General features: G+C 40.7%; 1 protein-coding gene across 1 annotated transcript; it reads right to left on the reverse strand.

The window, feature by feature from the left end:
* Window positions 1–484: 484 nt before the first annotated feature.
* On the reverse strand, window positions 485–11,169 carry RERGL (RERG like). The gene is made up of 5 exons (XM_087968692.1): window positions 10,931–11,169; window positions 5,564–5,620; window positions 5,225–5,298; window positions 4,005–4,153; window positions 485–1,917 (listed from the first exon to the last, which is right to left on the reverse strand). Exons 1-5 carry the CDS (start codon window positions 10,980–10,982, stop codon window positions 1,635–1,637), a joined length of 615 nt encoding a protein of 204 aa, XP_087824818.1. The 5' UTR covers window positions 10,983–11,169; the 3' UTR covers window positions 485–1,634.
* Window positions 11,170–11,959: the final 790 nt, after the last annotated feature.

Genomic DNA, 11,959 nt, shown 5'->3' on the forward strand with positions numbered 1-11,959 from the left:
TCTTCTCTTCACTTTTTCTAGAGTCTCAACATCTTTTTTATAGTATAGTGACCAAAACTGGATGCAGTACTCTAGGTGTGGCCTTACTAAGGCTTTATAGAGAGGTATTAGAACTTCACTTGTTCTTGAGCCTCTTAGGTCAGTCCAGTACACTATGTCAGCTTTTGTTTTTTGCTTTGCTTGAATTTCTGTGTCAGACCTCTTGTTAATTCGTGCCTTGGGAACCAGATGCCTTATTATATGGCTTTGGTCTCTGCAGCCTCCTGCGCTTACTCAGCAAAAAGCAATCACTCCCAAACCCATAACGAGAAATCAACAACTCTTAAGAAGTATCGCTGGACTGGTTTCACCATGGAGGCGGGGGGGGGAAACCTCTGTAGGAGAGAAAATGAACCGAAAATATACTTGGCCGGTTTGTGCTGAAGCTGCACCCCCACTTTCTCAAGCGACATAATTTGGAATGCTGTCATCACAGAGAGCAGAGTTTTTATTTTTATTATTTATTGATTAAATTAATAAGCTGCCCATCTCACTATCAAGGGATTCTTCTGGGCAGCTGTTGAGAGTTGCATATTTGGGAGAGTGGAAAAAGCGTTCCCATTTCCAAATGCATTTTGCATCCTACTCTTCGTGTTACCCACAAGCAGGAAAAAACAACAAGAGGTGGAGATCAAATTTTCCACAAACTTATGTAGCAATATGCTACATCCTGTTCACCCACCCACCCTCCAGTTTACCTTAAAAAAAAAGCCATCAGCTTCTCACTGGTTTTGCAATATTTAATGTAAGGGCAGACTTAACAAGAAGCCCCTGATTCTGCACTTAAGTAGTTAAAAGGGCGCTAAAATATATTAGAAGGGAACACTGACACATAGTTGATTGCAGCCAAAAGCTGGAAAAAGGAATTAGCTGATAAGATTTCAGTCAGATTTTAATCTTCTCCTAAGTCTGTTCCAAGCTAAGGAAAGGAACTGTAGCTAGGAAAGCACAAGTTAAATTGATATGAGTTTAATGTCACTTCTGGAAAAGATGCTAAAAGTTCAAGACTTTCCTTCCCTCCTGCTTCATCAAAGACCTTGGTGATGTTTTGGGTAATCATTTCCCAATGTAAATTGTGGACTGCCTCTCTCTCACACAGACCCAAAGAATTTTGTTATAGCTGAAATCAATACCATAATGTTTCCCATGCTTAACCATTTTAAAGATATTTGGACTTCAACTCCCAGAATAGCCCAGCCAGCATTGCAATACACACATCTTACAAATGGCTAAGCATGGGAAACATTGATCTAGGCACCACACCACATTGTTTTCCAAGCCTTATTCATATTGCCTGCCTGGATCCACTTAAGATTATTAATGATTAACTCACAGTTCACTCCTTAACAACCATATATTAGTATGCTCAAAAATCAATCTGCTTCCACGAAAAACTAAATTCCCAGAAGCGTTATCAAAAGGCTAGATTTAAGCGATGATTTTTGCCATGCTGGGTGGGAATACACCAAATATTTCTGTGGCTTCCTTGGGTGACATGCTAAGATCTTCACGTGAACTAGATCCTTTGGGCATGTGTGCGCATATGTGTGCGAGACGGTGTCTTGGCTCCCTGCCCGTTTCCTGTGGGCCTGTCACTAAACAGATTTCCTCCTCTTCCCGAACATGTTATTGATCAGTTTGGCCATGGATTTTGAGCCACTGGGCCGTCTTTTCTCCTTCCCCTTGGGATGAGACGCAAGGCTTTTCAAAGCTTGGCTGAACATCGTTCCCACTTCCTGGCACTGTTCTGCAGCAGAGAGTTCACAAAACTGGCATCTGTAATCCAGGGCCAACTTCTGTCCTTCATCCCAACCGACTTCTCGTACGTGGCACAAATCCTGCTTGTTCCCAACCAAAACCACAGTGCACTCTGATGTTCTGGACAAACAAAGTTGAGAAAAAGGAAGGTTATAAACAAAGAACTTTCTTCTGCTTAGCTCAGGCTAACATCAGTCCCTTCCATTAAGGGGTTTGAAATGTTAGATCTCTGGACATGGAACTTGAACGAGAGGCAATATATTTTCATTTAGTTAAGTCATTTATATTAAAATACCATCTTATACAGGTAGTTCTCAACTTACAACCAGTCATTTAGCGACTGTTCAAAGTTTCAATGGTCCTACCTGTACGTACAATCTCTCTGGTGACATGACAGCACTTCAGGAACTTGGTAACTGGGCCATATTTATGTGATTGTATTTTACAATGGTTTTGCCAAAAACTATTATTTGCTGGTGGTTTTCAGCAGAACCGCAGCTATAGTGAATCACTGGTTCACTTAACAACCATGCTGTTTCACAACCAAGACAGATAGGTTTTATTATGGCCATAACCTGAGCACTAGCTGTACAATGCAGTCTTGGGCATCGAAAGAGTAAATATATGAAAAGATACCAATTCAAATCTCACAAATTCAAAGGTTATCATACTCCAATCAAGGCATCAGAGCAACTTGTACCAACTGCGCATGAACTGAGCTCAGCCCACATCCCAGTCCAGAGCATGAGAAAACATCCAACTCTGAGCAAACAAAGGAGAGAAATAGATAAGAGAGAGAGAGAGAGGGAGGGAGGGAGGGAGAGAGAGAGAAAGAGAGAGAGAGAGAGAGAGAGAGAGGATAGATATGATAGATAAGATAGATAAGATAAATAAGTCTATCATCTATCTTACAGATGATAGTCTATCATCTATCTTATAGATAGATAGATAGATAGATAGATAGATAGATAGATAGATAGATAGATAGATAGATAGATAGATAGATAGATAGATAGATAGATAGATAGATAGATGATAGGTAGGTAATTAGATAGATAGATGATAGGTAGGTAGTAGGTAGATAGAAAGATAGACAGATGATAGATATATGGATGGATGGATGGATAGATAGATAGATAGATAGATGATAGATAGATAGATAGATAGATAGATAGATAGATAGATAGATAGCAGATAGAGTAGAAGCTTTCCAACTCTCAAAAGGAAGGCTGTTCCATAAGGTAGATATCACTACAGAGAAGACATCTGGTTCTCCCAGATGACATTATTTGATAGAAGGGAGACACACAACTGTGTCTTTATGCTGATGCACATTCCCAGTTGAGCTCACCTATGTAATTCATATATCCCTCTTTTTAAAAAAAGTTTTCCATTTATATCATATTCAATATGCAACGCCTAAGTTAAAAATCAGCAAAGAATAAGATGTCTTCTCTGTAGGACCAGCCTATATTTTTTAACACAATGGAATTGTTGTGCTTTCAAAAGAACTGTTTGGGAAACAGTTTGGGCAAATTTTTAAAATGTTTCTATTAGAATCCTGATTGATCCTTAGTGTTTTTGTTTGCTTTTAAAGCAAGGAGAGTGAAGTATGAGCCACCGCCGGCCATTTTCTCTAGAAAGTGAATGGACACAAACTTTTTACTTTGGACTATTGACAGTGACAGATTCACATATATGAAGACAAACGTTGCGGAAAAATAACCAGTCATTGGAGAGTTGCTTTTATTGGATGGGGATCATCTTTCACACTAGCAATTTCTTTCCCACACTGCAATTAAAAGCAGAGATTGAATTTCAGCTGGCTGACAGTTGTAAATGTCACACGGTTCCATAAAACTTACTCTGAGGTAGCTTGTTTGAGGGCTGTAGATAAGCCGACCCTAATAAACTGGTTTTTAAACTATGTAGAATTTCTATTTGGTAGGTCTGTGTGTGAAAAGGGGACTGGTTGAATCAAACTGGGTAGATGTACTTGCAATCAATTGGACTCATTGTTCCTGGTTTTTATTGGGTCTTCACCATGCTGGCTCAGGAATTCTGGGAGTCGAAATCCACAAGTCATAAAAAGGCCATGTTTCCCCACTCCTGACTTAAAGGGACCAAGTCTGAATCTAGCCCCATTTTTCCCTTATGGTCCACACAAACCTTTCCACTTTCCTAGTCACATTGTTTAGCTAACTTACCTTTTGCAAGCTCCTCCATGACACTCACGGATCCTGTACAGCAACGCTTTTGCGAACACAAATGAAGTTCTATCACTGATGTCATAGACCACAACAAATCCATCTGCCCATTGGAGTTCATGTGCAAGTAACAAATTCCCTGGCCGAGGCTGGAAGGCAAAAAGAGAAGCAGTTTATACTGTGCTTTTGGATGGAAGAAGACCCTGCTTCAGCCTAATTGAAAACACAACCGATCATCCACCATCATCTTGGTGTCAACACTTAGCAACCACACAGACAGATTTTCTCCTGGAGGATCTGTTTCTTAATCCAGCTCTTTGGGTTTCCAAAGTGTTGGGTTATACGGACAGAATGATATTATATTCCCACTGTAATTATGCAGGAACTTATTTTTTTAACAGAAGTTTTATTCCATGCTTTTTATAAAGTGGCTGGCATGCATAGTTTTACTGGTTCCATGGTTCCATTTGTTTTATTCCCATCATGAACTTGTAAAATAGATTACTCTGAGAGACGGTGAGTAAACCACAATTATTTAGAAAACCAACTAAGTGAAGAGCCCCTATCAACTCTAATCAAATTCTCCAACTGGCAATTTTCTCAAAGTGTAGAAAATCAACTTTGGTAGAAGCACAGTGCAATCTGTGCATGAGCTGAATTACACAATCTGTATCTGTTTAAATAATTTTGCAATTTATTTGAGTTCTCTGCCTTGCTAAACCAAACTATCATCCCAGATATCGTCATATGAGTAATCAAAAATGTCTTAAAGGCACTTTGAAAAATAGCTGGTCTCAGGAACAATTCATAATCTCAGGTTGTTGGGTAAAACGTCTCCCTTCTCAGTTACCTGTGGTATTGAATTCCTTCTGCTAACCATTTCTAGTCCTGTTTTAGGCATGAAAGTCAACTGGAAGACCTTGGGCCAATCAACAGAATGTGAATTCTACTCCCACCTTGGTCATGAAGCAAGCTGGTGGGTGACTTGACTTTGGGCCAATCACCAGGAGACAGTGAGTTCTAGTCCTGCCTTAGGGCATGAAAGCCAGCTGGGTGACTTTGAGCCAATCACAATGAGACTGTGAGTTCTAATCTTGCCTTTGGCACAAAAGCTGGCTGAGTGACTTTGAGCCAATCACTTTTTCTCACTCCACCCCACCATTGCAGGAAAAATAGGAGGAAGTAGAATTTATTATGCGTATTCTAGTTTTCCAACTTACTTGGGAACAAGGATCATATATTTCCAAGTTAATTTGCTTTCCATCCAGACACAAATGTTTTGTATAAATGCATTCTGAGAGGGGAAAAAAAGAGAGAGGAATAAACAGGCTGGGTAGAGCTACCATCATTTTTACATCCCAAAGCAATATAACAAAGATGAATCAATCTATCGCTACCCCTTCCTTGTCTGAATCTGGTATTTAACCAGAAAATAATGTTAGTCTTCAGGCCCAAAAGAAATGACACATACACATTCCCCTTCCATTACCAGCAGTAACATCTGGATCATCTGAGTTTAAATAAAATGCAAGGAAGATTCAAAGTGAGTGGAAACTTACCAGAATCGGAGGCATATTCTCCTATGAAACGCTTCGTCAGAAAGCGCACCGTAAGGGCTGAAAAGACAAAATAAAGAGGCCATAGAAGTGTTGCTTTGGCCACACATTTTTCTAAAGAAAATCTCTCTGGATTTTAGCCTCTTTTTTGCTCTCAGGTATATTTAGCTAATAACTGGATTATGAGTCAGGCTACCAACCTATATACAGTAGACAAGATACACAGATCTTTCTGCTCTTATTTTGCCTCGGTTTTGAAAATTTTATATTTGTTTTAGTTTCCCAATTTAATTAGCCAGTGCAATACAAGGCTTATTTAGGTCCCAAGATGTAAACCAGGAATCAACTTCTGGCGCCAGAGATGAAGAAATGAATAGAGTCTCAAATGTTAAGGTGTATTTATGTGAATGTGACCATTCCTACTTCACCGAAGACTTTCTAAACAGGAACAATACAGGAGCAATTCCTGGCTTCACACACTGTACTTGGCTATTATTTTACCATGATTTATTTATTCAAGCATATTAGGGTAGCCCAAACTGGACTTCAATAATATGTATAATCATTAGAGACACGGAAAAAACGTTTACCCTTGGGGGGGGGGGGAAAAAAACCCAAGCAACAATTAAAACTATCCACTATCTCTAATTTTGAAGGCATGATTTTCCAAAGAAAAAGTCTCTAGAATGCTGCCTTTTTTTTCTTCCCAGGCATATACAGCAAAGCCTGGATTTTAAGTGCTACTATGAGTGTGTGTGTGTGTGTGTGTGTGTGTGTCAGTGGTGGGATTCAAATCTTTTTACTACTGGTTCTGTGGGCGTGGCTTGGTGGGCATGGCAGGGGAAGGATACTGTAAAATATCCAGTCAGGGGTGGTATTTGCCAGTTCTCTGAACTACTCAAAATTTCTGCTACCAGTTCTCCAGAACTGGTCAGAACCTGCTCAATAGCACCTCTGGTATGTGTGTATTTCACAAAGGAAAAAGTCCTATACACTTCTGCACTGCAAAAATCAGTATTACAGCTAGATGGCAGGAAAGGGATATAGAAAGTTTTTAAAGCTGCCATCTAGTGGTCAGGTAGTTGTTTCTGCCAGATGTTATATGAATTACTTGTAGCATCCCTGCAGCCACATGATCAAAATTAAAGTGTTTGACAACTAGCATGTATTTACAAAGGCTGCAGCATCCTGAGGATCACATGATCATCATTTGAGACTTTCCCAGGGGGCTTCCAACAAGGACACTCAATGGGAGAATCCAGATTTGTTTAAGGCCACCTGACTCGTTTAAGAATTGCAATGGTCCCCTTAACTACCCTGGCAGATAAGCTGGCAAAATAGGGTACGACTCATTTAACAACCACATTTCTTAGCAACAGACATTCTAGTCCCAATTGGGGTTGTACTACGAAGGCCAAGTCTTCCCTACTACTTCATATTGTTCCTCAATCCCTGTTGTGAAGGGCAAATGTGAAGAAGGAGAAGATGTGCCAAATTCCAAGCAGAAAATGGCAATTACTTCATGTTCACACAGCACAATTCTTCATAGGGAAGTCACTAATAGTGGTTATATTTATATAGCTATGATGGCACAGTGGTTAGAATGCAATATTGCCGGCTAACTCTGCCCACTGCCAGGAGTTTGATCCTGACTGGCTCAAGGTTGACTCAGCCTTCCATCCTTCCGAGGTCGGTAAAAGGAGGACTCAGATTGTTGGGGACCATAGGCTGATTCTGTAAACCACTTAGAGAGGGCTGTAAAAGCACTGTGAAGCGGTATATAAGTCTAAGTGCTATTGCTATTATATGGATTTTAAAAAGTACCTCCACAGCCATATTAAAAAGCCTGTGTGATCTAACAAGTTGTGTGAAGGTGGCTGTTGAAGTCCCATTGCTAACATGGTTTTGCATAGAAACAACTGGAAAGAAGGCTGGAAAAGCAGAAAAAGATAGCCATCTGGAATTATATTTTCCATTATGGATAATACCCAGCTGAACATCTGTTGTTGTTTTTTTAGATTATCTCTCTCTTGCTTATCTTCCATGATGCAAGGACACCTAAACAGTCTTTCACCTGGATTAGATTTCAGATCTGATTGTTGCATCATGTATCTTCAAGTTATGCCTTGGGCTTATACAAGCTACACTAGACTAGAATTGCATTTCATCCAAAATTAGAACCTTAGAAGTAAAACCTAAAATTAGAAGGAAGGCTGTTACAAGATTTTTGTTTTGCTCTGAGCTGTAATTTATTATAATCATTATCAAACAGACCATCAAGGTTCCCTACACATGGGTTATGACTTAAACCATGTTGCACAAAGCACACTGGCTTGTTCATATATCTTGCTAAGTCGAAACCAAAAACTCATCATTCTGGTTTAGCATGATTGTGAAAACCCAACGGACTTCTAAATTTAGAATTAAATCCTAAAAATGATCCTGAATTTTAACCACATTTTGTCAAATAACTCATAATAATCTCATTTACCTATCACATCATAATCTAATCTATAGCTTTGTACATTGTGATAAACTAAACATAAACCATAGTCTTTAGTATTATGCACAATTGAGATATTAATAGTTTTTCTCTCACTATAACTTACAATGTGATCTTTAGTATATATTTTCAACTTCCACTTACCAAGGTAAAAAGCAGTTTTGCACCAGATTTGTTAATGGATATTGTTATTGGATAATGAATAATCACTGATTCTAAACTATATTTCATTGCTTCTATCACTAGGTTAGTGGAATTATGGATTGAGTGAATGGAAATACCAAGACTATTATGACAACTCTTATTTTCCGATAAAATTTCAACTTAAGAGACCATTCCAGAGAAAGGAATGTCTGTTAAATCCAATTGTTTGTTAAATCCAAATGTATATCATTTGAGTACATTTTTATCACTTGCAATAATTACATCATCTGACCAGCTGGGCACATCATATACTTTGGAGTGTCATACCAGTGAAATAATAGACTGGAAAATATAATTTTGCTCGTTAAGGTTCAAGAAACTACTGTACAGTAGAAAAACTTGAATGCAATAGATTAGCAGGTTGGAAAAGAGCAAAGAGATTGGTGATACAGCTCGTAACTGTTCAAGGGCAAACAAGTCAAAGATGTAACCATTTATGCAGTCATGATCTCTACTTAAACTTTACTCTAGCATCGAAATAAGATATTAAAGAATTGTGAAAAGGAGAGACCTGGAGAAACGTTGACAACCATACTTAGTAAGATACTATTCCTAGAACATTTTCACATTTTATTAGATTATAGAATAAAATACAAAGATAAAATACAAAAATGTGAAAGCAAATAATAGGAGACAGAGGGGAGGAAAAGGGGAAACAAAAGTGAGGGGAGAGAGAGAGATTTGTTGATTTGTTGTTATAGAAATGGATAGTTTATATTGTTTTGGAAAAGGAAAAAGTGGAGGTTTGATGTTATTTGCTTTATTTTACTGCAACAAGAGTGAGGCCAAAGTCAATGCTTTTTCTATTCCTAGAACATTTACAGAATAACAGAGTTGGAAGGGACCTTGGAGGTCTTCTAGTCCAACCCCCCACTCAAGCAGGAGAACCTATACCATTTCAGTCAAAGGGTTGTCCAATCTCTTCTTAAAAACTTCCAGTGTTGGAGCATTTACAACTTCTGGAGGCAAGTTTTTCCATTTGATTAGTTGTTCTGTCAGAAAATTTCTCCTTAGTTCTAGGTTGCTTCTGTCTTTGGTTAGTCTCCACCCATTGCTTTTTGTCCTGCTTTCTGATGCTTTGGAGAATAGCTTGCCTCCCTCTTCTTTGTGGCAATCCCTTAGAGGTTTCATGAATTGCACCTCAATTTGGAGGAATTTTTAAAATAAAAAGTGGAATCCCGTTCTAAATTAATAAACTGCAAGTTGCGACGCCAAAAAGTTATTTAAAAAAGAAAAAGAAAATGGTGTGAGCTTATTATCGGAATACTTTTGCTATATCAGCTGAATGTATTTCAAAGGCTGGAAAATAAATTTGCAACAGGTAACCAGTAGCTGTGAGAGCCAGTTTGGTGTAATGGTTAAGGGCAGAGATGGGGAAATTTGAATTCTAGTTTCATCTTGGGCACAAAACCAGCTGGGAGACCATGGGCCATGGGCCAGTCACCCTCTCTCAGCCCTAGGAAGGAGGCAATGGCAAACCACTTCTGAAAAACCTTGCCAAAAAATCTGCAGGTAATCCAGGTAGACTCTGAGAATCAGACACAATTGAATGAAAATAATAATATCAGAGTCTATCACAGATAGACACCTGACTGCAATTTACTATTCATGTGTAATAGCAAACAACATCAAGACATCTGATAAACTTTGGGATGGTTTGTTGCTGCCATCAGGTGCCACTGGAGTTGGTCAACACGCAGCAGATTTGGGTGTCTCCAAAAACATGCTCAACTGGTTAGTACTTGGATGAGAGGCCACTAGGAAATCATAGGCCTGGGAAGTGAGGAAATCCACCCCAAAAATTAGGACCTGCAAAGAATTTCAATAAGCTTGCTAAGAAAAGTCTTCATGTAGACTACCAGGAATAAGTGCTACTCTATCTGGGCTATTGCAACAGGTACAGACAACCAGAGAATTTCAGTGTAGGTCTTCCTCTGGTGGTCATCCGTATTTTTGCAGGAGTGGAGTTAAGTTCAACTCAAAGGGCCTAAGGGACTGCCACAAAGAAGGAGTCAACCCATTCTCCAAAGGGCCTGTAGGCAGGACAAGAAGCAGTGGATGGAAGCTAATCAAGGAGAGAAGCAACTTTCCTAACAGTTAAATCGGTGGAACGACCTGCCACCAGAAGGTGTTGATGCTCCAACACTGGAAGTTTTTAAGAAGGGATTGGACAACTTGTCTGAAAGGGTGTAGGGTTTCCTGCCTGAGAAAGGGGCTGGACTAGAAGACCTCCAAGGTCCCTTCCCAACTCTGCTATTCTATTATTCGGAATTTTTTTGTAGGAATAGTCTGAAAGGGTGTAGGGTTTTCTGCCTGAGAAAGGGGCTGGACTAGAAGACCTCCAAGGTCCCTTTCTAACTCTGTTATTCTATTATTCGGAATTTTTTTTGGTAGGAATAGTCTGAAAGGGTGTAGGGTTTCCTGCCTGAGAAAGGGGCTGGACTAGAAGACCTCCAAGGTCCCTTCCAACTAACTCCGTTATTTCTTCTGTCATTTCTCACCAGCTCCGTAGGTTCAGGAGAGCCTACATTGCCCTCAGACAGAAGGTGCGATTCCCGCGATCGCGCGTGGACGTGGGAGCGTTAACGACTCCCTTTCTGTAGCCAGCAAACCTTCCCCCCCACCCCCCCGCACCGGCCAGGAAGCGCCGCGCCGGAGCCTACCGGATTTGCCCGTCCCTTCGCTGCCCAGCATGGCTACCCGCACGCCATTCATCCCCGGCGCCACTCCGAGCGCCCAAGTCAGACAACTTCTCCGCCGGGCGGGCAGGCAGGCTGGCTGACGGGACGGGACGTGTGGAGATGCTCCAGCAGCGGAGAGCCCTTTGCTTTGAATGTTGTCCGCTGCTTCCCTTTTCGCTCCCTGCGATGCCCGGGAAGCAACTCGGCTTGCCCGCTGCACCGTCCCGCGGCTATATGTATAGATAACTTCTCGGGCTGCGGACGTCAAGCCGGAGTGGGTGGGGAGGAGGGTAGTGTTTGAACGGAGATCCAAGACCCGCCCTCTTCTTTCCCAGCCCGCGTGGATTAAGCCGAAAATGCAACAGGTCGTCTGAATTGGCTCGGTGTGTTTTCCGGCTTCCGCGCCGCGATGTTGGGTTTGGTGGGTTCCGCCACCCCCTTATCCCAAGATGTGAGAAGAACGGAGAATCAAGAAGCGAAACTGGCTTGTAGTTGGCCAAGTTTCCCGTTCTTTTGGACACGGGTCTCTTAACACGACTTTCGGAGCTTCCCACGGTGGCTGGATTCGCGAGAAAAGTTTGAGCAACCCCATTAAAGCAGAAGTCTCCAAAACTTGCCAAGCTTAAGACTTGTGGACTTTCAACTCCCAGAATTCCTGAGCTAGCGTGGCTGGCTAGGGAATTCTGGGAGTTGAAGTCCACAGGTCTTAAAATTCCCAAGATTGGAATTTTAGATTGGTGTAAGAGGTCTCAGAAAATACTTGCCTTCAACTCTCAGAAAGTGGGATGGAAGAAACAGGACAATCTCCTTTCATAGTCTCTGTTCATATATTCATGGAAGAAAGATTGGCCAAGATGAAGTATTGGGTTGCATTTAAGCATTTAAGCCAAGGGTCTTCAAATTTAGCAAGTTTAAGGCTTGTGGATTTCAATCCCCATAATTCCATGACTGGAGGAGAAATTTTAGGAGTTGAAGTCCACAAGTCTTAAAGCTATCAAGGTTGAAGACCCC

The sequence above is a fragment of the Notechis scutatus genome, chromosome 6 (assembly GCF_049901735.1).
Source record: "Notechis scutatus isolate UNSWTSFEM ecotype Mainland chromosome 6, rNotScu1.2, whole genome shotgun sequence".
Classification (NCBI taxonomy): Eukaryota; Metazoa; Chordata; class Lepidosauria; order Squamata; family Elapidae; genus Notechis; species Notechis scutatus.